Source organism: Mustela putorius, unplaced genomic scaffold (genome assembly GCF_011764305.1).
Source record: "Mustela putorius furo isolate JIRA1106 unplaced genomic scaffold, ASM1176430v1.1 tig00000196_pilon_pilon_pilon, whole genome shotgun sequence".
Classification (NCBI taxonomy): domain Eukaryota; kingdom Metazoa; phylum Chordata; class Mammalia; order Carnivora; family Mustelidae; genus Mustela; species Mustela putorius.
The window spans coordinates 4,591,454-4,618,011 of record NW_025421310.1 but is presented as its reverse complement, the minus strand read 5'-3'; the positions used below and the strand labels follow the sequence as shown (position 1 = coordinate 4,618,011).

Sequence of the window (26,558 nt, the reverse complement as noted above, 5' to 3'; positions counted from 1 at the left end):
AAAATTCCAACCTCTTTAGGAAAAAAAATATTTTATTTATTCATGAGAGAGAGAGAAGCAGAGGCAGACGGAGAAGCAAGGTCCATGCTGATCGAGGAGCCACATATGGGACTTGATGCTAGGACCCCAGGATCATGACCTAAGCAGAAGGCAGATGCTTAACCATCTGAGCCACCCAGACACCCTCAGTTACCTTTTAAAACAGATTAAAACTCTTCAGAGTACAGGGATAGAGGGAACATTCATCACTTCATAAAATCCATCTATGAAAGACCCACAGCGAATATCTTCCTCAATGGAAAAAAGCTCACAGCCTTCCCGTTGAGATCAGGAACATGACAAGGATGCCCACTCTCACCACTCTTGTTCAACATAGTATTAGAAGTCCTAGCGACAGCAATCAGACAACAAAGAGAAATAAAAGATATCCATATTGGCAATGAAGAAGTCAAACTCCTTCTTCGCAGATGACATACTTTATATGGAAATCCCAAAAGACTCCACCCCCAAACTACTAGAACTATACAGCAATTCAGTAACGTGGCAGGATACAAAGTCAATGTACAGAAATCAGTGGCTTTCTTATACACTAACAATGAAAATACAGAAAGGGAAATTAGAGAATCGATTCCATTTACTGTAGCACCAAGAACCATAAGATACCTGGGAATAAACCTAACCAAAGAGGAAAAGGATCTGTACTCGAGGAATTACAGAACACTCATGAAAGAAATTGAAGAAGACACAAAAAGATGGAAAACCATTCCATGCTCATGGATCAGAAGAATAAACATTGCTAAAATGTCTGTACTGCTTAGAGCAATCTACACAATCAAAATTCCACTGGCATTTTTCAAAGAGCTGGAGCAAACAATCCTAAAATTTGTATGGAATCAGAAGAGACCCCAAATCACTAAGGAAATGTTGAAAAAGAAAACCAAAACGGGAAGCATCACATTGCCTGATTTCAAGCTTTACTACAAAGCTGTGATCATCAGTGTTTCGTAAAGATAAGAAATGAGGTGATAGCAACCCTCCTGGCAGTTTCTCTCGGAGTTGTACCTTACGTAACTATGACACAACATCAAACTCAGGACACTGACACTGACCATCACATGGAGGTCCTTCTCTGCCTGCTGGTCACAGGTGGGGACTTATAAAACCACACCATACCCAAGATCGGGGGTCATCACCCTGTTCCCTTTTCCAGCCACACCATCCCTAATCCCTGAAAATAACTGATGTTTTCAATCTCCATAATTTTGGACATTTGGACAATGCTTTCTAAGTAGAATCCTATAGTATGTCACTGCCCCCTGACGGGCTTTTTTCTTTATATATATGTGTGTGTGTATACACACACATATATTTTTTTCTTTATATATATGTGTGTGTGTGTGTATATACACACAATATATATTTTTTTCTTTATATATATGTGTGTGTGTATATATACACACACATATACATATATACACACATATACACACACACACACAAATTTTTTTAGAGCAAGAGCGGGGTTAGGGGAGGGAGAAGGAGAGAATCTTAAGCAGACTCCATGCTTAGTGTGGAGCCTGATGTGGGGCTCAATCTCATGACCCTGAGATCAGGATTTGAGCCAAAACCAAGAGTCAGATGCTTAACTGACCGAGCCGCCCAGGCACCTGCCCCCGAGATCGGCTCTTTTTCAATCAGCTGATGCCCCTCGGCTGCATCTGTCAGTGCATGCTCATTTTCAGGGCTGAGTACCACTCAGTAGGACGGATACACTGCAGTTAGCACAGCCATTCACCTGTCCGGGGCCATTTTGGTCCTTTTCAGTTCGGAGCTGTTACCACAGATTTGTAGATCCTGGGCATGTTTTGCTGATTAGATTAACTTGGTCTAAAGACGCTAGTACTGTATGCTTCTGCCGAGACCAAGAAACACAAGATCCGTTTTGAGCTTTAATGGACCCAGAGCAACTATGGATGAGCGTCTGGCTTTGCCCCACGTGTGTCTGCCATCCCAAGCTAGGGTCATCGAGACACCATTCCAGAGAGGAAGACAAACCATAAACAAGTGCAAACAGTCCTGAGAAAGAAGGAAATCCTGCCATTAGCAACAACACGCAGGAACCTTGAGGACATCATGCAAACTGATACAAGTCAGAGAAAGACAGACACCCTATGATTTCACGTATCGAATCTTAAATAAGCGGAACTCCTAAAAACAGAGTAAAATGGTGTTTATCAGCCACTCTGGGGAGGAGGGGAGGGTAGAAAGTAGAAATATGTTGTTGAAAGATACAAACTTGCAACTAGTAGGTGAACAGGTCCTGGAGACCTAGCGCACAGTTTAACAGACAATGACATTGTATTATCAACATAAATCTTGCTAAGAGACTAGGTCTTAATTATTTCCACCATGAAAAGAATTACGTGGCCTGATGGAGGTACTCACTGCTGATACCACAGCAATCACACTGCAGTATATGAATGTTTCAAATCAACATGCTTATACCTTAAACTTATACAATGTTACATGTAAGATATACTTCAGTTTTTTTTTTTTTTTAAGTGCAAACATTGGCGATCCTTGCTATGCATGAAGTAATGCTGGAGAGAGGGGTTTTGGGTGAGGTGGGGTGGGCCAGCACAGTTAAGTAAGACTGGCTGACTCAGTAGAGGTGACACTGAATGAAAAACCAAACCACATAAAGATGAGGGGTTGGGGATGAGGAGGGGCAGTTCAAACACAAGGAACAGCAGGTGCTTAGACCCTGAGCTGGCCCTCTACTGGCTGACTCAGTAGAGGTGACACTGAATGAAAAACCGAACCACATAAAGATGAGGGGTTGGGGATGAGGAGGGGCAGTTCAAACACGAGGAACAGCAGGTGCTTAGACCCTGAGCCTAGAGCAAACCGTGTCCAAAAATCAGCAACATGGCCAGAGTAGCTGGCGCACAAGGAAATTTGCTTTGGGAGGAGAAATGAGAATGTTTTTCCCGTTGTTTATATCTGCAGGTTGGATCACTGTGGACTAACTCCCGCCTGTTGCCTGGTGATCTCCCAGATCCTTATTACATCCATCAGCCTAAAATCTCTCAGCCTGGTAGGAAATAAGTTGGCGACCCAGGGTGTAAAGGCTCTCTGTGAGTCCTTGACAGCCTCGCAGTGCGCTCTGCAGAAGCTGATGTGAGTCGCATTTCTTTCCGGCAGGGATCCTTTCTCTTAACTGACACGGCCCACGTGGTGGGGGAGGAGGGAGAGGAATTAGTGGGTGCCTAAGCCAAGGGTTACAATGGGAGTTCTGACCCCATGGGAGTGCCCTGATATTGAGGTATTTAAAAATTCAGTAAATAACATCTGGTTTTTGCTACCAAACTCTGAACAATACAAAAGTCTAGGGCAGAAGCCAAAGGTGTGGAACCAGAGAGAAGAATGTTGGCTGCCAGGGGCTGGCAGTTGAGGGGAGAAACGGGGAGGAGTTGGTTAAAGTGTACAGATGTACTGTTAAAAGACACGTAAGATCTGGGATCTAACATACGGCATTGCGCTCATAGTTAGTACTGCTGTGTTACATACTGGAAAGTTTCACCAGCACCAAAATCCCAGTCTTAGCCTGAGGTTGGAGTTGCCATCCATGAGGTCCTAGAACACCAGGCTGTGTGCTCAGTGTTCTCGTCCCATGAATGCCATCCTCACAGCCTGCTGGCTAGGAAGTATTTCCACCCCATTGGCTGATAAGGAAAATAGAATCCTGGTGATTCACAGACCTGTACCCCTGGGGATAAAAATATATGTTTATAAAAAATAAAAAAATTTAAAAAAAAAAAAAAAAAAAAAAAGGAAAATAGAATCCAAAAGAAGGGACATCTCTTGTCTAGGGCCACATAGGGAATAAAAAGCAAAACTATAACCCGAGCTCTGGTTTGACACTAAGGCTAGGAAATCTCCCCTTGACCTACAGTCTGGGCGAAGTTGTTTCCCACACCTCTCCCAAAGCATGCCATGTCAATAACATCCTGCTTTCATGGGGAGTTTGAGTCTAAAGTCCTAGAAAAAATTAAAAACAAAATGATACCAATTACCTTATAAAGTCCTGAGGGGGAAAGGATCACCTTAGAAGCAACATATCTTCTCTCCCTCAGTCTGTAGGGGTTAGACGTTCCCTCTATCCTCTTACGCTTAGTGTCTGAGGCCTGCAAATTAAACTCATGACTGACAAGAGAAAGGGCACACATATTTTATTGGTACTACTTTTTTTTAATGGGCAAGGAGGCGTCACAGAAAAGATGTGAGAAACCCAAAGAAGTGGTTAGACTCAAGCTTCTATGTCATTTTACCAAAGTTACACTAAATTACAGAGAAGTGACTAGACAAAAGGTGTTTGGGGCTTTTAGGGGCTGATAAATTGTGGGTAGGTGACTAGTATATGAGAAGGAAATAATGGTAAGGGTTATATGATGACTCTTCTCCATGTCCTGTCCATCTCTGGTGCAAGGGTTATTCTCTTGCTGGTACCAAAGAGGAGGGACACATGTACAAGAGAAATCCATGCCCTGTTTTAGGCAGATGGGGGAGAACACAGAGCCCTTCCTGTGTCTGCTTTTTCTCAGCTGCTCTCAGCTCAAGATCATCCTTATGCCAAAGTGACGTGTTTCAGGCCTACATATCCTGACCCCCTTCTAATCCAAGCCAGCCAGTAGTTCTTCATCCAAATAAGCCGCTCTCGGTAATATGGAGTAAATGCTTGCTTTTACATGATTTTAAGCACTTTAGATGTGTTAGTTCATTTAACTTTGACACAATCCCATGAGAGAAGTACAACGAACTTCTCGTTTTTAAGTGTTATTGTGTACTGAGCTCTGAGACACAGATGGACTGGGAAGGTCACCTTCTAAATAAGGGGTCCCTCTTCTCAGCAACACCTCATGGCACATGTGAAGAGCAAAGACACCTGGAGGGGGAGCAGGCTGACCTCGTTCATGTGTTTACCGTTGTGGGTGATGGCAGATCTCGTCACCCAGGCCACCCAGAACATCAGGGTTGGGTTTGCAAGTTAAATCCAAGACACAGTGTGACATCACCATATGTCTTTGAGGGCATGGTCAGCCACGGGCTGGCATTTCTGTCCCTTCCTTGGGAGGGAGGGAGGGAACCTTCAGAACAGACCTCATGCTCCCCCCCCCACCCCCGGCTCTCTCCTTGCAGACTGGGGAACTGTGGCCTCACAGCTGCCGACTGCCGGGACCTGGCCTCCGCCCTCATCAGCAACCAGAGTTTGACGCACCTGTGCCTGTCAAGCAACAGCCTGGGGCGCGAAGGCGTGAATCTGTTGTGTCGCGCCATAAAGCTGCCCAGCTGCGGGCTACAGAGGCTGATGTGAGTCCAGCTCGCTTTCCTGGGGGGACGGCATTGCCTTTTCACAAACAGCATGTCCCCCAGCCAAGCTCAGAGCCATGGGAGCATGGTTACACAGTGAAGGGGACAGATGACGGCAGCGTACCGTCCTGCCGATTCCCTCCGTGCATGGAGACGCCCACGTCTGCCTGTTTTCCTGCCATGGGAAGTCCTCGTTTATCCAAATCCAGGCGGTTCTCATTCTTTCCTGTAGTTCAGGTCTACTAAGTCACCAGCGCTCGCAGGGGAGCACAGGGCTAGGTTCCTGAGAGCCTCCAGTCTCATTTTCATCAATGAACCGGCGCCTAACCTTGCTTTGTGTGTTTCTGTTTGAAGACCCCTTATTGAATGCATATCGCTGATTTGTTCTCGTGGCGCTCCGGGCCTACAGCGCCGTAACTCCCGGTGGAACAAAGCTCCTCTACGAAGCGCGTACTCCAGATACCAGCACAGCTGCGCACGCGCGCGCGGGAATGCAGGGCTGGACTTCAGTCCAGCCGGTGAGCGCCACAACATAAACAACCAAATCACCAACAAAAATCCACAAAAACGCAAAAAACGTGGCACTAACTGGATCATGGAAAGGAGATCTGTTGACAACGAATTTGAAACGAGTTCACCCTCCGTGGTGAGCGTGTACGTCGGGCGACTTGAATATTGCTCTGCTGTGCACACACACGTGCGTCCGTGAAGGGCCATGGGGACGGATTCAGGCTGCAGTGAACAAATCTTAGCAAGCACACAAACGTGCAAATGCACATCCCATGAATAATGAGGACTAACACCATTAAGCACAGGAGACCAGCGAACATTCTCAGTTGTTGGTGATGCGGGGAGGACCAGTGCGGTCCCTGGGTTCACAGAGCTTAGGTTCTGGGAGGGGAAGCTGATAACTGAGATTTTCAGATGATGGTATTGGTGACCCAGGGTCGGCAGCCACAGAGGTGGTGTCCCAGCACTCCAGACAGTACCACACGCACAGCTAGGGGAGGCCATGTCCTCTAGGTAGTGGACAGCAAGCAGTCTCCCTAAATGCTTTAACAGCTGCCACCCCGTGGCCAGGGTCCTCTTCCAGCCCACATCTTTGGTCTGCTGGTGAGAACAAGAGACCAGTGTCACACCTGTTCCACACATCAGCTTGCCTTGCTGGGATCCCTTCCCTTTTTGCCATTTCACCCCCACTGACCAGTTAGCTCACCAATAATGCTGTAATTTAAAAAATCAACATAGGCTAATGGTCTATCTGTGGCCGTAAATTCTGTTAAAGAATATAACTTGAATGTGCTTGTCTACCTTGTGGGCTCCAAGGTTCCTCGGTGAGTAAGTTATGGAGAGATACTGAGGTTGGTAGACAGAAGAGTGACCCCCTACCCTAAAAAAGTCCATGTCCTGGTCCCTGTAAATATGTAAACTCACGTGGTAAAAGAAATTTTGCAGGTGTGATCAAATTAAGGGCTTTGAGATGGGAAATTATCTTGGATTATCTGAGTAGCCCTAATGTCCTCGAAGGGGTTGTTATGAGGGAAAGGAGAAGTGGAGAGGAGATACAGTAACAGGGGATGCTGACTGAAGACCAGGAACGAAAGATTTGAGCATCCCTATAAAAAGCCAGAAAAGGCAAGAAAACCAATTCTTTGGAGTCTCCAGAAGGAACACAGCCCTACTGACACCTTGATTTTTGCCTCAGTAAAAATCCACTAAACTCTAGAACTACAAGATGGGTGTGTGTGTTTTTTTTTTTAATATTTTATTTATTTATTTGACAGACAGAGATCACAAGTAGGCAGAGAGGCAGGCAGAGAGAGAGGAGGAAGCAGGCTCCCCGCTGAGCAGAGAGCCTGATGTGGGGCTCGATCCCAGGACCCTGGGATCATGACCTGAGCCGAAAGCAGAGGCTTTAACCCACTGAGCCACCCAGGTGCCCCCCAAGATGGATGTGTGTTTTAAGCCACTAAGTTCATGGTAATTCGTTACGGTGGTCATAGGAAAGTGACACATCAAGTACGAAGGAAAATTAAAAAGAGGATCTTGAACATCTGGTGCGTGCATTTGCCAGACTTTGCCAAGCACTTGACGGTCATCCTGTCACCCAAGCTGAAACCTCCTTAAGTGCTCCCTTACATAATTCCCTCTTAAAGGAGGAGGAAGCTGAGGCCAACAGAAGTGACTTACCCAAGGTGACGCCAAGTCATGGGTATGACCTTCCTCTTTCCCTTGTGTGTGTCCTACAGACTAAATGAGTGCAACCTGGATGTCGCTGGCTGTGGCTTTCTTGCGTTCGCCCTTATGGGCAACAAACGTCTGACACATCTGAGCCTCAGCATGAACCCTGTGGAAGATGATGGGATGAACCTTCTCTGTGAGGTCCTGATGGAACCATCTTGTCACCTCCAGGACCTGGAGTAAGTTTCAATAGTGGTTGGGGGGTCAGCTCTCCCATATTGGGGCCTGGGGTTCCTAGCAAGTCCAGAGACGTGAGTGGGAAGACTGGTACCAAAACTTAGTTCTTGGTAATTGGGTCTACTTGGGTCAACGGATGCTCCTGTTTTCCCAGGTCTGCCACAGTGAGTGTGGGAAGGACATGGGAAGGAGTCCGGACAGGAGCCCCATGATACCATTTTTGGAGCTTACATCACCCTCGATTTCCAAAACCCGCTCACCCCTCACAAGACCTCTGCTTGCCCTAAGTGACTCTTCAGCTGTTCATTCTGTATGTAGGGTAGAGAGGGAGGGCTCGCTCTCAACACCTTCTCCCTCCAGGGCTCAATTTCTTTACCTTTTATTAAAATGTTTCTCTTCAATAAGAGTACTCTGTCCTTAAACAGACTACAGGAAAGTTAAAAGTCCTTGATGAGCAGAAATACATCCCCAGGCTAACAACTGAGCAGTTAATGTTGTTAATACTTCGGCAAATTCCTCCTGGAGGCACAATCATTACAAAGAAAGGATCCCAGCAGTTACCGCTGAGAGGGTTCTTGCCACATGGCAGGCCCAGCGCTTTCAACATTTCACGTGTCTAGACTCACGTAGTCCCCCTACCAGCCATTTCCAGGGGAGACCAGAAGTCCCTTAGGAGCCAAAACCTGGCCTTCTGGTCTCACTTGAGGATCTGCAGACCATAATCCTAAACTAGGTAAGGTATGGAATTCCCCTTAATGATGCATCATAACTTTAAAAATCCCCCAAAGCTGGACACTGGGCTTCTGCCCAATGTTTTAGTCATGCGTGCCTTCTAAATCTTTGTGTCCTTGGTAGTATCGTCTTCTCAGTGACAAAGGTAAAATCAGTGAACCAAAAAGTAGGACCATTTTAATATCTCTCCTTCTCCAATAATAAACAAAAGAAAGAAACCGGATAGAGATCGTAGCCCACAGATCTGAGTGCTCCCCACCCAAGCGTCCATTCCTACGTTTGTGTTCACAAACCCGTCATCTCAAGCTCTACTCTGGCATGGTGTAGACACTAAAGCTTAATCACTTGGAGGTGCCGCTTCTTTGGGGTCACAGTTACGTGCTGGGGGTCGTGTCCTCACTATCATCGCCGAACCTCGGTAGCATCTGAGGCTTGGCCACTCCACCTGGTGGGCAGGTGTGAGCCCTGGCAGCTGAGCTCCTGCTCACTCTCAGTGTGGACGCTTCGTGAAGCTGGGCGCTCTCATCCCCAGAGAATGGTTCTATTCTTAGATGAAGACAGGAGACCGAGGAGCTGTTTCCATCATCTACGCAGATGAGTCATCCGCTAGAGGCCTTCTCCGTCCTCATCTTCCCCATTCATCCTGGGAACAGAAGCACAAAACCCCTCTCCTTTTGGACCCCAACCCCATCTAGCATTTCGGTACCTTCTGTCATCTGTCCTGGTTTCTCACCCTCTCAGGGACTCTCCCAGCTTCTCCTCACTTGTGTTTTTCCCTGTCTCTTTCTCTCCATCTACCAGGGAGAATCTGTATCCCACCTGCAGGCGGGAAGCACCCTCTGGCAGGCTCTCTTCTTCTTCCAAAGATCCCTCCAGCCCCATCCCGTGAGCTCCCCGCCCGCCACTACCAGCCCTCCTCACCTGAGCCCCGGATGCTGCCCAGACTGAGCCATTCCCAGGGACGGACAGAAAGGTTCCCGGTGCGGAAGGAGTCGAGGAGAACTCCACTGAGGCTTCTGGGCACCACCCCCCTCTAGCACGCTCCTCAAAGGACACGGGTTCTCCTCTTGCAGGATGGTTAAGTGTCACCTCACGGCCACCTGCTGCAAGAAGCTGTCCTGCGTGATCACGAGGAACAAACACTTGAAGAGCCTGGATCTGGCTGTGAATGCCCTGGGAGATGACGGCATCATGGCGCTGTGCGAGGGGCTGAGGCACCGGAGGGCTTCTGTGTGGAGGCTGGGGTGAGTGCGGCCTGAGGTCCCGGGCCCCCGGTGTGAGGGCTGGGGAGGGGGAAGGGGGAGCTGAGCACGCTGTTGCTGAACGAGGTGGTGTCCCCACTCTCACCATCCCGTTGGAACCAGCCGCGTTCTGCCGCGTTCTGCGGCTGCTCAAGAAACAAGCTCGACCCCTTTGCATCAACATAAAGCCATTTCCGGGGAAAGCCCTGGATGTTCCACCATGAAACCACTTGATATCTGTCCCCATGCTCCCTTCTTTCTGAAACAATGAGGGAAGGATCCCTACCCCTTTCAGCTTAACCTCACTCCCGTGGGGGATCCGTGCTGTGCCTTGTGCGCTCACGGAATTCCCTCCCCTTGCCTCTTTCCACAGTCTGCCTCGTAGATACTTCCCGTTTTCACGGAGGTTTCGATAGTATTTTAGAAGCAAAACCAATAACAGTAAGCTTTATCCAAACCTACCTCACCATCCAACTATAGGCAGTTAAAACTATGCGAGCACACCCCACAACTTCTTACCCTATCAAGGAACATCCCAAACACACAAAGTCTAGAATGATTGGGACATTAAAAACCTGCTTGCTCACTGCCCAGTTTCAATGATGGCCAGTGTTTCACTCCACCTGGTAAACCGTATCATAGCTTGTTGTCCCCCTCTGAGTACCTCGACACGCGTCTCCAACACAGGAGAACACAGCTGCCATCCAGTTACTACATCTCACGAAGCTGTCCAGCCATTGGCGGCTCCTAGGATAAAATCCTAAATCCTTAATGGGACCTAAAATGTCCAGCCTCCTCTCGCACAGGGAACCTCTGGCTCCCCTGTGGCCATCTCCCCTGTGGTTCACTGTCCGTGGCTCAGATGTGTCCCAGTTTCCCTCCTACAAGGGCCAGCAATTCCCCACCCCTATAACTACTTCTTGCCCCGTTCATCTGGCTTCCTTCTTGTCTCTCCAGTTCCGGGTGAAGTGCAGGTTCTCAGCAAGTCTTTCTCTGTGTTTCTTGTTTTGTTTCCTGGTTGCAAGCACTCTCGCCTGACATTTTGCATTCTTTACACAACTGTCATTAAGTCACCCAGCGCCTCTTAACAGGAAAACCAGCAGCTGTGGTAGGTAGCATCATTGCCTGGGAATCGTCAGAAATGGAAATGTCCAGGTTCCTCCCCCAGAACTGCGGGACCAGAAACGCCAGGGGTAGAGCCCACCACCACCCCCATCTTAAACATTGTCCTGGAAGTCCAATGGGTTGAAGGGTCAGTCACTGAACTGTGGAGGCATTTCTTGGCGTGTTGGCCCTGCAGGTTGGAAGCGTGTGGACTGACTTCTGGTTGCTGCGAGGCCCTTGCCACGGCCGTCCTCGGCAGCCAGTGCCTGACCAGCTTGAATCTGATGCGGAACGATCTCAGCCCTGAAGGAATGACAACGCTGTGTCTGGCCCTCGCGCAGCCCACATGCAACCTACAGATAATCGGGTGAGTCCCTGGCAATTATCTTCCAAGACACACACCCCCTTCTGCTGCAGGTATGCTGGTCAGGGGAGGAACCCCTTATCCTGAGGCTCGACAACCAGATCCTTGTTCAACCAGTAAGCACCCACTGTGCTCCAGGCACCGTCCTGGGGATACAGGGGTAGAGACAGAGGCAAGGTGCCTGATATCACGGGCCTTACTTCTGGAAGGTCTGAGGAAGAACAGAGAGACAACATGCAAATAAGATGTTTATCCTTCAGAAGTAGAATTTCTGTATGACCCAGCAATTCTGAGCGCACCCCCAACAGGACTGAAACCAGGATCTAGAAGAATTACTTGTTCACCCGCGTTTACAACAGCATCATTCACAGATGTCCAGAGGTGGAAGGAACCCAGGTGTCTGCTGTCTGGCGAATGGGTGAATGAAGCGTGATCTGTCCACACAGTGGACGGTCTCTCAGCATTAAAACCAAAGGACATCCTGACACCTGTTGTAACAGGGACAAACCTCCCTGTTATTATGCTCAGTGAAGTAATCAGATGCAGGAAGAGGATAGTGCAGGGTCCTACTTGAGTGAGGTCCCCAGAGCAGGCAAAGTCATAGAGACCAATGGTCAGCGGTGGCGCCAGGGGCTGGGGAAGGGGGGTAGGGAGTCGGTGTGTGATGGGCACAGAGTGTCAGCTGGGAATATGAAAAGTCATGAGGACAGATGGTGGAGATGGCCGCCCAACCACCCACTGAAAAACGGTTAGGACGGACAGCCTGCGGAGGCTGGCTGATCTCTGTTGGTTTCAAGAGCAGACGGTGGCTGGGGTCCTACAGCGGTCAGTGTCAGTGTATGGACGTAACAGGGTGGTTGTAGTGGGGGATGTGAGGGCCAGGACGGACTGGAAGACAGACAGAGCTCTGCAGACTCCGAGACCTCGGTGTGGGCAGGGGAACTCCCAGTGACATCTCAGCAAATAGGCTGCAAAAGCAGGAGACTGGGCCGAAAGAGAGCATATTTGTATCAATGACTCACAAAGCAGTGTAGCTTTGGGCAAACTGAGCCCGTGATCATGGGACTCGGCAGTTGAAGAGTCAGACCTGGATTTTACTCAGGGACCCTCTGGGAGCCAATTTCCCTGTCTGTAAGACGGAGACAACGCTGTGTACCTACTGAATACCTCCTTCTCCTGCCCACCACACATGCTTCTCGAGGGCAGGCACTTAGCCTTACTCACCACCCTGCCTCCACACCCTGTCACAGGACCCGGCACAAAGCAGGTTCTCAGGAAGGAGTTCACGGATGGGTGAGTGATCGTGCCTGTCTCTGGGGACCATGGTGAGGGGCTGATGCTTACAGAAGCTTGGTGCAGCACAAATACATCCCAGCACACCTGCACATGCAGGGATCTATTCTTCTATGGAGCGCCTCAAGAGTATGAGAAGAGGGGTGCCTGGGGCGCTCAGTGGGTTAAAGCCTCTACCTTCTGCTCAGGTCATGACCCCAGGGTCCTGGGATGGAGCCCCGTATCGGGCTCTCTGCTCGGCCGGGAGCCTGCTTCCTCCTCTCTCCCTGCCTGCCTCTCTGCCTGTTTGTGATCTCTGTCTGTCAAATAAATCTTTAAAAAAACAAAAAAAGAAGAGTACGAGAAGAGTCTTCAAATACTTGGTGGGGTTTTCAGGACTTTTAAGGAAAGGAGAAGCAGTCAGAAGCAAATCCCCAGAGTAACGTGTCCCCTTTCTGCCTCCCCAGGTTGTGGAAATGGCAATATCCCACTCAAACAAGGAAGCTGCTAGAGGAGGTCCAACGACAAAAGCCACAGATGATAATTGGTGACAGCTGGTATTCTACCGATGAAGATGACCGGTACTGGTGGAAAAACTGAAAACAAGAACTGCCCCCCACCGACACACACACACGCGCTCTGATGGAGGAACATAAAAGCAGTCTTCTGGGGCAAGCTGTACCCAGGAGCTCCCTCTCAGAAATGGAATACGAGTTCCGGTTCTCACGAAACCCTCACTGGTGACCATTCTCATATGTCCCATGTAATTCACTTATTGCATTTGCCTCCAACATAGGCTTTGATGTTCTGACCCTAGGATCTCAGTGTCTATGACATGTCTGTCCTACCTCAGGCATGTGAAGAAAACCAAATAAAATAAGCACTGGGCGCATTTAGGGAATAAGCACCTCATGACCTTGAGCAGTGGGGATATGATCCAGGGGAAGAGTGGGAGGACTTAGGTCCTTAGAGAGGCCCCCAGATGTGGCTGATACAAGCCTGTTGGTGTTAGAAAAAATTAAAGCACAATCTGAAAGGCAAAGGGTGGTGTGAGCATCACTCTCTCGACATAAACGAATGAAATGCTTAGCGTCCTGCAGAACTGGTCTACCACGGTCTCAGAGAAGCGCAGGCTGATCTTCCGTAGGCTGGGGTTTGGGGGAAGCATGGAGTTCAGGGATGGGTGAGTCTCTGTGGGGAGTTGTGACCTGCAGTTCCTCAGGTAAGACTGCGTGGCATGCACAGGTGTGCTCATCAGAGTGAACCCCTCCTGACTGGCTGAGTCCTCAGAAGCTGAGGGGAGTCCTTCGTTGGCCTGTCAAAAATGTTCCCTGGGGCAAGCTGTCTTGGACCCATTTAACGGGTTTACCCCTGGCTGGGTAACTGCTTGTTACCATGGCTACAGAGCAGTCTCTTCCTAGGAAAGTGGGAAATTCTTGTGTTCTCACCAGTGTGTCCTTTCCATCAGTCCTTCCGTTTATGGCTCTGGTCTATGACAATGGTAGCTAACACGGACCTTCCTGTGTGCCAGATTCTACACAATGAACAATCCACACATTAACTTATTGGTCTTAGAATTCATGCATTGTTTCCGCAAACCTGGAAACGTTTAAGGCTGTTCCCTGTGGGCTCAGGTTACAAGGGCTCTGCCTGCTGCCTCTCAGCTCTGTGATGCGGCTGATGGAAATTCAGACCAAGCAGAGGAGAAAGGCCAGCCTCGAAGTTTCCTTGGGCTTCTGTTGCTAGTGTTATCTTCCATCTCTGATGTCTCTCCAGGAACAGTGTTTAAATGCGTGTTCTGGAAATATTCACATTACATAATGCTTGTGCCTTGGACCCACGGGGCCTGGTCTGTGTGATGGGAATGGGGGAGTGATGTCACAGTTATGCCTCCTAATTAGAGACGTCCCAGTCTTAAGAGCACCGGCTCTCCCACTCGGGACATGGGACCGGCTGGCCTACAGAGCCGGTGAGGCAGCCCCACTGATGTTGGGGTCAAATGCTAATAAAGCATACTGTTCCAGTCTTTTAAAAAGAAATACCACCTTGGGCGCCTGGGCAGCTCACTGGGTTAAAGCCTCTGCTTTCGGCTCAGTTCATGATCCCAGGGTGCTGGGATCGAGCTCTGCATCAGGCTCTCTGCTCAGCAGGGCGCCTGCTTCCCTTCCTCTCTCTCTGCCTGCCTCTCTGTCTACTTATAATCTCTGTCAAATTAAAGAAAAAAAATACCACCTTACATAGACCTAAAAATACCTATTGCCTGCCTTCTGTGTTTCATGGAGTCTCTTGACCACTGTCTGTTCCTCTCTCCCCTGGACGGTTCCTAGGTCCCACTTCAGAAAATCGCTGCCTGAAAAGGAAGATCCACAAGAAAAGGCAATGAGTTTTTAATTCAGACCTGTGTTGGCATCCTGGCTCTCCTAAATTATTCTGATGACCCGAGACAAATGCCAGCCTCCGTTAGCCTTTGTTCCCATCTCTTGGAAAATAAGGAAAACAGCACCCACTTCTTATGGGCATTTTGGGAAGCTGAATTCCTGGAAAGCTCACAAAGCCAGAACACTCATCCCACAGATACATGATTAAATACCTACTTATGTCATCTACGGCCGTTCACAGTATGGGTCACAGACTTAGCAGCTGGAAACACCTTACCTCACAGTGTCTGTGGGTCAGGAGTCTGGGCATGGCTTAACTGGGTCCTCTGCCTCGGGATCTCACGAAGACATGATGAATGTGCTCGGTGGGGTCATGGTCTCATCAGAGATTCAACCGGGGAGGAGCTCTTCCAAATTCAGGTGGTTCCTGGAGGCATTCACTTCTTAGTAGGCGACCAGACAGAGGCTCTTGGTGTCAGGGGGCATTCCTGGCTACTTGTCGCACTGCCCCCTGCTGTGGCAGATTCCTTCTTTGAAGCTAGAGAGTCTCCCTACAAGACAGACTAAAAATTTCCTGTAACCACGCAAGTGAGGTCCCACCAACTTTGCCGTATCCTGTTTGAATGGAAGTCATGAGTCATGCTCCCGCTGCAGGGGAAGAGGCCCCCGCAAGGGCATGAAGGGATGAAGAGATCATGGGGCCACCTTATCATCTGTCCAATTCTATACTCCAGGGAAAAGCCACTCTCAACTCACTTTTGCGGTTAATGTCTTGTTCCCCACCCTTCCCCCGCCCAGCCATCTTCAAGGGTAGAGAAGTTACCTTGTTGGCAAGGCCAGAAGGAAGACACCAGGCCTATGTGGCGTTGCCCCTCTGGGTATTCCTTCCAAGCAGCCTATCCTTCAGACACGTGCATTCTCTCCTCCTCCATGCAGCAAGCCTCCTTGGACTCTGATCAAGGAAAAGTGTTAGGAATCTGCAAATACAGGGGCACTTGGGTGGTTCAGTCAGTGAAGGGTCTGCCTTGGGCTCAGGTCATGATCTCAGGGTCCTGCAATGGAGCCCCACATGGAGCAGGGAGCCTGTTTCTCCCTCCCCCTCTGCTCCTTCCCCCTGCTCTTGCTCTCTCTCTCTCTCTCAAATAAAATCTTTTTTGAAATGTGCAAATACAGGCCATCAGACCAACGGAGAATAGAGGTGACATTTTGATTTATATCTAATTCTTGATTTCTCATTTGATTTCAAGTTCCAAAAGGAGGAGACGAGATGCTGATTCTTCTTAGAAATGCCCAGCGCCTGTGTGATGGTCGCTTGGCCAGGGCTGGCAATCCAGCTGCACATAAGACCAACAAGGTGTCCGCTCTCTGGGAGCTTACTGCACTCCTGTGACATGGGGAGGGGAGGTGGGTGGCAGGTACAGGGGGCAAACGTCCATCGGTACATCATACCATCAGTCCTGTTCGCAGGAGCATGGGGTGATGCTGACCTTGGAGCCTGAGAAGGCTGCATTTCCTCCACCTCATCTGTATTGTTTTAGGTTGGTTTGGGGGTATGATTTACATAGAGCAGCAATCTCCCTCTGGTGAGTGTCGTGCTCTGAGTTTTGAAAAGCAACTGGAGAGCCATCGCCAAAATATACAGAACAGTTCATTCTCCAAAAAACTCCTCGTGCCCACTTGTACCCGGCACTGACTCCCCACAGCCTCCCGGCATTGCAGAACTGAACCTGGGAACAGCCACCCACGGAGTTGTCCCTGAGGGTGGCCTGAAGCATCGATGCAAAGCGTCGACTCGGCCTGGCTTGGGGTGGGACACCCTCCCCGCCGGCCGTTCTGCGGCTCCGCAGTGCCCGCCACCCTCCGCCAATGTCCGCTAGATGGCGGCAGAGCTCCCCCGTCACCACTAGCGAGCCCGGCGGGAGAGACCGCCCACACCGCTAGAGGGCGGCAGAGATTCCCCCTCACCGCTAGCGAGCCGGCGGGAGGGACTGCCCACACCGCTAGAGGGCGGCAGAGCTTCCCCCTCACCCCTAGTGAGCCGGGGGGTGGGGCCGCCCGCACCGCGGTGCGCGGACCTCGGCATCCTCAGCACCGTCGGCCTAGCTGTGGGGTAGGCAGCGTCCCGGGCCCTCGAAGATGCTCAGCCGCGTCCCTGGCTTCTACCCACTCAGCCGCCAGGGGCACCGCCTGCCCCCGCCGCGACCACGAAAATGCCGCAGACACTCCCGACGCCGCTCTACCAGGACCACCGCGCGCGGCAGGGACCGCTCCCGGGGGGCACCCTCAGCGGCTCCCCTGTAGCCCCGTGGCCGGCCACCACGGCACCCCCGGCACAGGCCGTGAGCTTCTGGCTTCCTCTGCAGGCGACGGATGACACCAGGGGCGGCGCCTGCATTATCACATCGGCCAGAACCTCGGAAGCAGCCAATGTACCCCAAGGGGTGGGCGCCTGGGGGGGGCAGTGAGCGTCTGGTGGGGGTGAGCTCCTCGGGGGTGGGCACCTCGGGGGGTTGAGCGCACAGGAGCACCGCCTTCCGTCCGCACAGCCGAGTGTCCGGGCACCGGTTGGCACGGAGCCACCAGCAGGGGCAGGGAGGACACGCGGGCACGCCCTGCCTGGTGACAGCAGCGGGCCTGGAAGGTGTGCGCTGTGTGACTCCAACTGTGTGGCGTCTGGAAACGTGAGACATGGAGACGTAGATGGTGGTCGGCTGTCGGGGGTGGGGCGGGACGAACAGGTGTGGTCTGGGCAGTGAGGCTACGCGGGGTGATGCCGGAGTGACAGATATGTCACATGTCCCTGCAGACCGGTGGAAGAGGCAACACCAAGAATGACCCGAATGTCACCCACAGGTCTGGACGGAGGTCCTTCCGCAGTAGCAGATGCCGCGCGCCGGCAGGGGGTGCTGAGAGCGGGAGAGGCCGTGCGCGGGTGGGTCCGGCGGGCAGCGGGGCATCTCTGCACCTTCCACAAATGCTGTGACCCAGAACTGCCCCCAAAATGGTCTATTCTTTTAAAGAATAAGAGAATCTGGCTGCAGAGGTCTTAAAGAACAAGGAGGAGGAGGAAGAAAGAAGGAAGGAGGAGGAGGAACGAAGAAGGAGGAGGAGGAAGGAAGAAGGAGGAGGAAGAATGAAGAAGAAAGAATCTTCCCTAACTGTTATGGACTGAATGTGCCCCCTCCCCCCAGATTCAGACGTTGAAACTCTACTCCCAATGGGATGGTATTAGTAGGTGGAGCCTTTGGGAGGTGATCATGTTTCGTGAGGTTATGATGACATTATTGATACTTTTTATAAAGTAAAATTAATATAGTTTAGGATATTTTGTTACTTGGTTATTTTGTTACTTCATTTAACAATCTTACCAAGTTTTAGAAAAATAGTTGGTTTTGCATTATGTGCATTTTGCCTCAATAAACCAACAACACAAGGTCTAACTCAGACCGATGCATTGAAATGGTGTGACATAGGGGCTCCTGGGTGGCTCAGCCAATTAAGCTTCTGACTCTGGATTTCAGATCAGGTCATGATCTCAGGGTCACCACCACAGGGTCACCATCTCAAGGTCATGTTCACTGGGTCGTGAGATGGAGTCCCACCTAGGTTTCCACACTCCATGGAAAGTCTGCTTGACATTTTCTTTCTCCCTCTCCCTCTGCCTCCCTAACCCCAACTCACATTCTTACTCTAAATCTTTTTTATATATATAATTTTATTTATTTATTTGACTGACAGATCACAAGTAGGCAGAGAGGCAGGCAGACAGAGAGGAGGAAGCAGGCTCCCGCCAAACAGATAGCCTGATGCAGGGCTCGATCTCAGGACCCTGGGATCACGACCTGAGCAGAGGCTTTAACCCAGAGCCACCCAGGCACCCCACCCTAAATCTTTTTTAAAAATTAAAAAATAGGGGCTGCCTGCTCAGTGGGTTAAGCCTTTGCCTTCAGCTCAGGTTGTGATCTCGGGGGTCCTGGGATCGAGTCCCACATGGGGCTCTCTGCTGGGCGGGGAGCCTGCCCAAAATTCCATTATATACCTGCAAGTTGGAAGGGGGTTAGGACTAGCTTAAGTCTCTAAGGAATTTTGGAAACAAGGTTTCCAGGACCTTGAGGGGGCTAGCAGTTGTTGGGAAAAGGTCATTTTATTACCCTCTTAAAAAACCTGAGTCGTGAGACCCTCCAGATGTGTATCGGTGGGCCATACACTCAGGGGATGATTGCCAACACGTAGCTTGGAAGGTTTAGAGAGACAGGAAATTTCTAAAGGAATTTTTATGTGTCAAAGTAGACTTACAGGACCCTGGGGGCTGGGTTAAGGTTGCCTTTTGTCCTCAGCAAAGTGTTAACCAGGAGCCAGTTTCTAGAGGAATGTCACTCTGCCTATTTCAAGACCTTGTCCATGAGCAGTAGATAGTAAGGAAAATTTTTTTTCCTTCTGCCTTTGTTTCCCACATCAAATGCAGCTAAGGAGGAGCGCCTGGGTGGCTCAGTCAGTGAAGGGTCTGCCTTCGGCTCAGGTCATAATCCTGGGGTCCTGGGATCAGTGGGGAGCCTACTTCTCCTTCTGCCTCTGCCTGCTGCGCCCCCTGCTTATGCACGCTCTCTCTATCAAATAAAATCTTAAAAACAAAAACAAATGCAGCTGAGGAGAGGGAGGAGCCTTGAGGCCCAGGACAAGGGGCTGGGCTGCAGTTATCTGACACAGTGGACGGAGTTCCAGGCAGTATTTCCATCCCATGGGAAATGGTAATGAATCTACCAGATATTGGGCCAGCGGCTTCACTTATCAATAGCAAAATCTTGCTGGGTCTATGTGTGGCAGCATCCAGCAACTGACACGGGGGTTACCATGTCTCCTGGTAAATTTTAGGATATGTCACCTCCCCTCTCTGAGGCTGCTTCTCCGTCGGATGGAGAAAGGAGCCCCTGCCTCCTAGTGTTACTGCGAACACTGGCCAAGACGTTACCTGTGAAGTGCTGGGCACACCGTGGGTGCATGTGAGACCGGATGTCCCAAGGTGAAGGCCAACTCAAAGCCTCCTGGCTCCTGTGCTCCCTTAATGAGGGAGCGGAAGGCCAATGAGGGCCAGGCGCACACTGACATACCACAACCCCCCTGCCCTGGGGTACGTGTGACATTCCTCAGGCACTCCTGCCTGCCCTAAAACTACGGGAAGGGAACACAAACAGACCAGACAGTGAATTGATAGAAATCAGAGTCTCCACCAGTTTACAAATGCCTCAGTGATTTACAAGGAAAAAGCCCTCTTATCACTAGCCTAACTGCCAGAGACCCACAGACTCCATTTCCTGCAGCCCTAGCACCACCCTCCCCTCCTTTGTGATGTGGGAAACAAAGGCGGAAGGGAATTTCCTCATAACCTGCAGCCCGCTGATAAATACTTGGGACCCGCAGCAGATGAGCTCCTCCGGGAAACTCCCAGCTGTCTCCTCGCCTCTGAGAGGGAAAAACCACCTTAATTTGACAATCGCCAGGCCCTGTCTATCTGGTGAGTCTTCTTTAGCATATCTAAGTCCTTTTGGACACCTCCCTTTTTCCTTACCTCCCCCAGCTCCCAAGTATCACCCCCCTCGCAGCTCTTTTCTGCCACCAGTCCTGTCCCCATGCTTTATTTTATTTATTTTTATTTTTTTTTAAGATTTTATTTATTCATTTGACAGAGAGAGATCACAAGTAGGCAGAGAGGCAGGTAGAGAGAGAGAGAGGAGGAAGCAGGCTCCCTGCTGAGCAGAGAGTCCGATGCGGGACTTGATCCCAGGACCCTGAGATCATGACCTGAGCCGAAGGCAGCGGCTTAACCCACTGAGCCACCCAGGCGCCCCAATGTCCCCATGCTTTAAATAAAACCACATTTTTTTTTTGGCACCAAAGACGTCTCAAGAATTCTTTCTTGGTGGTCTGCTCTGGACCCCAGCAGCACCCCAAATCACATCACCCTCACGGGGAGGGCAGGCAGCTCGAGTCACATCGTATGCTGTTGGGGACACCATCCATCAGTCTAACCTCTGGGAGAGGTCGTATCTGTCAGAACTCAAACACACGTTCCCCTCATGCAGCTCCTGGATGCCAGGAGAGGAGCAGGTGGGTTTTGCTGGAGCGTTGTCATCACAGCAGAAGACAAGTGACAGTCTCACTGGGCTACTACGTAATAAAATGTTATGTCCACAACGAAATGTAAAAATACGGAAAGGAATGAGATTATGTGTATGAGCTTCTCTGAAATAATCCTGGATCCACAGGTAGGTAGGCAGGTAGCTGGTTGTGGAGAGGTGACAGACACACGCATACACAGATCGACAGATACAAAGACACACAAGACTGATGATAGAAACACAGACACACAGATCATTAGAGTAGATACACAGATACACAGATACCACATACACATACGCACATACACAGGCAAGTACCAGAACAGTACACCTGATGGGCTCCCATCTGATAAAAATAGTTTTAAAAACATTTATATATTCATTGAGTATCTCAAAGAAAAACATAGGAAGAGAAATGAGGAATCTGGGCATTGGTATAAAAGAGACTTGGTAATTTCCCTCCAATTATCTATTCTTTTTAAGATCTTATTTGTGGGTGCCTGGGTGGGTCAGTGGGTTAAGTGTCTGCCTTCAGCTCAGGTCACAATCTCAGGGTCTTGGGGTCGAGCCCCGCACTGGGGTCTCTGCTCAGCAGGAAGCCTGCTTGCGTGCTTCTCCTCCCTGCTTGCGTGCTCTCTTGCTATCTCTCAAATAAATAAAATCTTTTAAAAAAGATCTTATTTGTGATCAAACACATCAGTTCCTGACCCAAATTCCTTAGGCATAGCCCCCCAGGGGCCAGAATGACCTTTTCCATCAAAATACATTTACTGTTATGCTAGCTGGGGACCACACAGATTTCACAGATGTGGCATGAAGTGTACAGCAATAGGAGCATGGGTACTCGATTTCACTATTAAGCTCTACCACTTACAAGCTGGGAGGGTCTGGGAGAAATCACCTCCCCTGATGCTCTCCTCATCTGAAACTGGGGAGGACACCTCCTCGTGAGCCAGCTGGGGAGCTCAGGAAGGGGATAGGAGGGTTCCGACACCCTCCACTCGGCAATGGGGCTCTGTCCATGGTGCTGAAGGCTCTGGCCGAGCCGGGCTTGAGGACAGACTTCGTCTATTAAGGCAGAGAGGAGGCAAAATCGATGGGGCCAGAAATAAGACCCTCTGTACCTCTAGCTTCCTTAGAAGGCAAGTGGAAGAGAACAATGAGCGCATGTGTGACACACAGACATATAAACACACACACACACACACACTAGAGACACATATGCACAGACGCACAGACACACGTTTGTTCAGTGACAGACATGCAGAGATACAGACACAAGGACACACACATGTGCACGTGGGTACACACCCATACACCTACACACAATGCTCCCCCTCAAAGGATGGGCTGGAGCACACCAGCCCCCAAGATGCTCGGTCAGTGGAAGGTTTTGTGATCAAACATGTTCAGAAAACACTGTATATTAACAATGTGCCCTCCAGCCCCGCCTCTGCCATTAAAGGCTCCTGAAGGGAAACAGACAAAAATTTGTTTCCGGATTCATTCTGTGAACAAAATCTTGACATAGCTCCTCCTGTGTGCCCAGCACCGTGCTATGTTAGAAAATTCAAATATTGGGGCACCTGGGTGGCTCAGTCAGTTGAGCCAACACTTGGTTTTGCTCAGGTCATGATCTCAAGGTCCTGGGATCGAGACCCGTAGGATCTCTGCTCTTTGGGGAGTCTGCTTGACTCCCTCTCCCTCAGCCCCTACCCCATCTCTCTCTCTCTAAGATAGATAAATCTTAAAAAAAAAAAAAAAAACAGGAAAAAACAAAGTTCAAATCCAACATTTTCCTAAATTCCATGAACACAGGATCCTGTCTTCTCCCAGCACCTTGTTAACGTTCCCTGGAACCCACCTTCCCCAGGGCACACTTTGGGAAGGGTGGTGTCCAGTCCTGAGCTAAGCTACTCCAGGACATTCTGCCTCGGCATCCCTTCTGTGTGCCTGCTGGCGGGTAGGAGTCTGCGCCAGACACCCGCCCCTCCCTGGAGCACAGGGCCTGGAGTCAGAAGCAAAGGCAAGTTCCTGGTGACCCCCCCAACCACCCTAGGAGCAAGTCTCCCCTGCCTCCCAGCACTTACATCCCTCACACACTCCTTAGTTAAGACCCCCGTGGGGCTCACCAAAACCCCACTCTTTTGGTTTGAAGTGGCCAGTCCAGCCCTGACCCGGGAACTCCAGACCACAATAACGGCATGTGTCCAGGTCCGGCCTCTGTCTGCACTCTGCCTTGACCTCCCTACGTGGCCGCTTGGGGCATGCGCTGCACTTCCTCTGGGACCCGTAAGTAGAAAACTTCTCTATTTCAGTTCTCGTGTGGTCTGCTGTTGAACCACAGGTCACCATCTGTGCTCAACTTAATAACTGCGCATTTAACAGTCCCGGTGTGGGCATACATGGGACCCGGGCTCCCAGACGATCACATTCACAGTGGGAAGTGAGCCAGATGGAGTCACCCCGTGACTGTCTGACTTCACTCTTTGAGACCTCCCCTCCCCAGACGACCACCCACTCCTCCTCCCCACCCCAATCCTTGCCTGCCTGTTGCTCCCCACCCCCGCACACACAATGTGCTCAAGGGTCAGCACATTCAGCGGTGTGTCCCCAGCGCTTGCTTGGCAGAGCCCCAGACAAGTAGGACGCGCTCAGTAAACACGAGTAAGGAAGGAAGCGTTGACACAGTAGGACTTGGAAGTCTGGGGCTTTGGGTTCGGATCTCAGGTCCACTGCCTTACAGACCATGGGGAGGAATGAATTTTTTTTTTTTAAAGATTTTATTTATTTACTTGAGAGAGAGACAGTGAGAGAGAGCATGAACGAGGAGAAGTTCAGAGAGAGAAACAGACTCCCCATGGAGCTGGGAGTCCGATGCGGGACTCGATCCCGGGACTCCAGGATCATGACCTGAGCCGAAGGCAGTCGTCCAACCAACTGAGCCACCCAGGCATCCCGGGAGGAATGAATGTTAACCCCATGGCCTCTGTGAGGATGAGCTGTGAGGGAAAGGAGGTCAACCTTGCCCCCAAGTGGGCACTAAATACATCATAGCAAGCGTGACTCTTACTACCACCATCACTCCAGGCTCCTGGGATTGGAAAGCAGCCCAAATTCACGTGCCAACTTCGTCTTTGCCCTGGGTGAGCAGCTGCAGAACCTGTACCATGTGGAACGCACTCAAGATGCCCGAGAAGACAGGCCCCAGGCCCCCGCCTGACCGGCAGGGTCCTCTCCACATCCGCGTGTCCACCAAGGCTCCAGGAGAGCAGACCCCAACACGAGCACGTATTCCTTCCCAGTGGAGACAGTCTGAGATGATTCTGGGGCAGAAAGTTTCCCCTCTCGGGCATCCATCAGACTCACCAGAAAAGCTCAGGAAGCGGGGTCCCAGGCATCGTGGCCACCTCGGCCTCCCCCTGTGGCAACGCAGAATGTTGAGCCAGAGTCGAAACCTCTGACCTCCAGAACCAAGTCTATGAGCCCCAGAGGAAACCGAGACGTGTTGGGTCTGTACACTGTGAAGACCAGGCACGAGAGAGGGCTGTCCCCTGGGTGTGGGGTGTACAAAGGACCATCACGCCCCCCCCAACACACACCCCCACACCCCCTGCCAACTAGTCTCTGTGCAGCACGAAGACCTGGGGTACCAGAACTCCCAGGAGGAGCCAGAAATCTGGTGTTTGTATGTGGTATGTTCCAACTTAAAATTCTGGCTCAAGATCAAGGAGACAAAGGGTACTGACAGGGGACCCCAAAACCTTAATTCCCCCTTTAAAGAAATTTCTTGTTGCCAGCTTTGAGGGGAAACGTGACAAACGGTGAGATAGTTGAAGTGTGCACAGCCTCCACCTCTCACGGTTCCCTTCGCTTTGTTCAGGTGGTTGTTTTGTGTTCGGTGAGAACTTAATTCTCTTGAGTGGATGCTGAAGAGAGGACTGGGAACTGGAAGCCCAGTCACACTGCGTTTTGTTTTTTGCTTTTTTTTTTTTTTTTAATTAGCTGCTAACATTTAAAAAACTGAAGGGCTTCCCATTTTTAAAAAAATCCTAAATCTGATCTCTTCTGGAAAATCAGGGGAGGGAACATAGGGCTCGTGCGGGCTGGGGAATCCCTCGTTTCCACCCTGTCCACACCCGGCCCCAGGAATCTAAGCTTGCAGCTCGCAGGGGAACCTTTCAGGAAACCAGGCAGCACCGTGACCTGAAGCAAAGACGTCAAGCACGACAGGCAGGAGAGGCCGGGTCAGCCGCAGGAGAGAAGGGAATGTTTATTCCGTGAGAGGAAAAAGCTGCTGAGGACTGTGGGACCTCCCAGAGCCACAGGAGGCAGAGACATCTGGCAATGTCTGGATTCAACCAGATGCAGGGGCAGGGTGCTGCTGGCATCGGTTGGGTGGGATGCTCAACACCCTATAATCCACGGGACGGACCCCTCCGCCAAGAAAGGGCCCAGCCCCAAATGTTGACAGTGCCGATGGCGAGAGGGCCTCACCGACTCTGTGCAGCCGTCCTCCACTGGGCTCACGCCTCAGACAGAATGTGTGCGCGGAACAAAGAAATATGGTGACATGAGTGAGCAACACGGTCTCTTGGGATGGACAAACACAGAACAGGCATCTCGGATGGCAGGGCTAAGAAGGGTGCCGGGCGCACAGCAAACATGCCGAGGGAATAAATTAGGAGCCTGTGTCATTGGGACGTCGTGGGTCAGTAAGGTGTCCCTCCAGAGTCTGGGACTCGTCTTCCTGGAAAGCACCGGAAGGATGACAGTGGTCATACTGGTGACTAAGGCACGTTTGTCTAAGTGCACGGGCTGCATGAAACAAAGCAAGCAGGGCCTTGGAGAAGAGAGAGTAGCACTCCCAGGCAGAGCCTGCACATGAACCTGGGCTCCCTGCCACCGCACTAAGCTCTCTGGGGAAGGGATGAACTGTCAGTGGGTCAGCCCAAGACACACACAGATGCCCCCAGGGAGCCCTTCCAGTGGGACAGGCAACCTATCTGCAGAGGAACCCGAGGGTCAGAGTTCACTTGCCCAGGGTCACACAGCCTACACGTGGCAGAGTGGAAACTGTCACACAATCCGTCTCATCCTAGGTGTCCGCTCCTGCCAGGCTGCCTGGGTTCGGGAGAAGAGGCAGGCTGAGAGGGTAAGGTCCACCTGCTTCCTTCCACCTGCCGCTCTCGGGCTCCTGCAGCTCCTCACCCTTCCACTCCCGCCCCAAGGTCAGCGCTTCACAGAGGGGGCCCAGGGGCATTAAGCAATGTTTTCTTTGCTTACGTGTGCCCTCTCCCACCAACAAGAGCATCACCCCTTCCCCCTTTAAAAGCAATCTGAGATTTCACATGAAACTGAATCACATTAACCAACTTCCCAGCAAGGTAACACCGCTTGAGACCATGCTTTTCCGACCTACAATCACAACCAGAGTCCAAAAGTTCCTCCCAGAAGTCAGGCTTCCACCCCCTAGGTGGCCATCCATGACCTTGGTTTTGAGCCCCTCATCCTCCAGATGAGGACCCGAGGCCCCAGAGGAGCAGGGAGTGTGAGCTGCTCA

The 26,558-nt window shown here is 50.7% G+C and overlaps 1 protein-coding gene across 1 annotated transcript in view; it reads left to right on the top strand.

The window, feature by feature from the left end:
- Positions 1-13,536, top strand: part of LOC101688942 (NACHT, LRR and PYD domains-containing protein 5) — a 32,205-nt gene extending 18,669 nt beyond the window's left edge. The window contains exons 6-11 of the mRNA XM_004777079.3: positions 3,010-3,180; positions 5,200-5,370; positions 7,620-7,790; positions 9,594-9,764; positions 11,062-11,232; positions 12,969-13,536. Coding sequence (XP_004777136.1) covers positions 3,010-3,180; positions 5,200-5,370; positions 7,620-7,790; positions 9,594-9,764; positions 11,062-11,232; positions 12,969-13,101 — 988 coding nt within the window. The 3' untranslated portion in view covers positions 13,102-13,536. The remainder of the gene's footprint in view (positions 1-3,009; positions 3,181-5,199; positions 5,371-7,619; positions 7,791-9,593; positions 9,765-11,061; positions 11,233-12,968) is intronic.
- Positions 13,537-26,558: the final 13,022 nt, after the last annotated feature.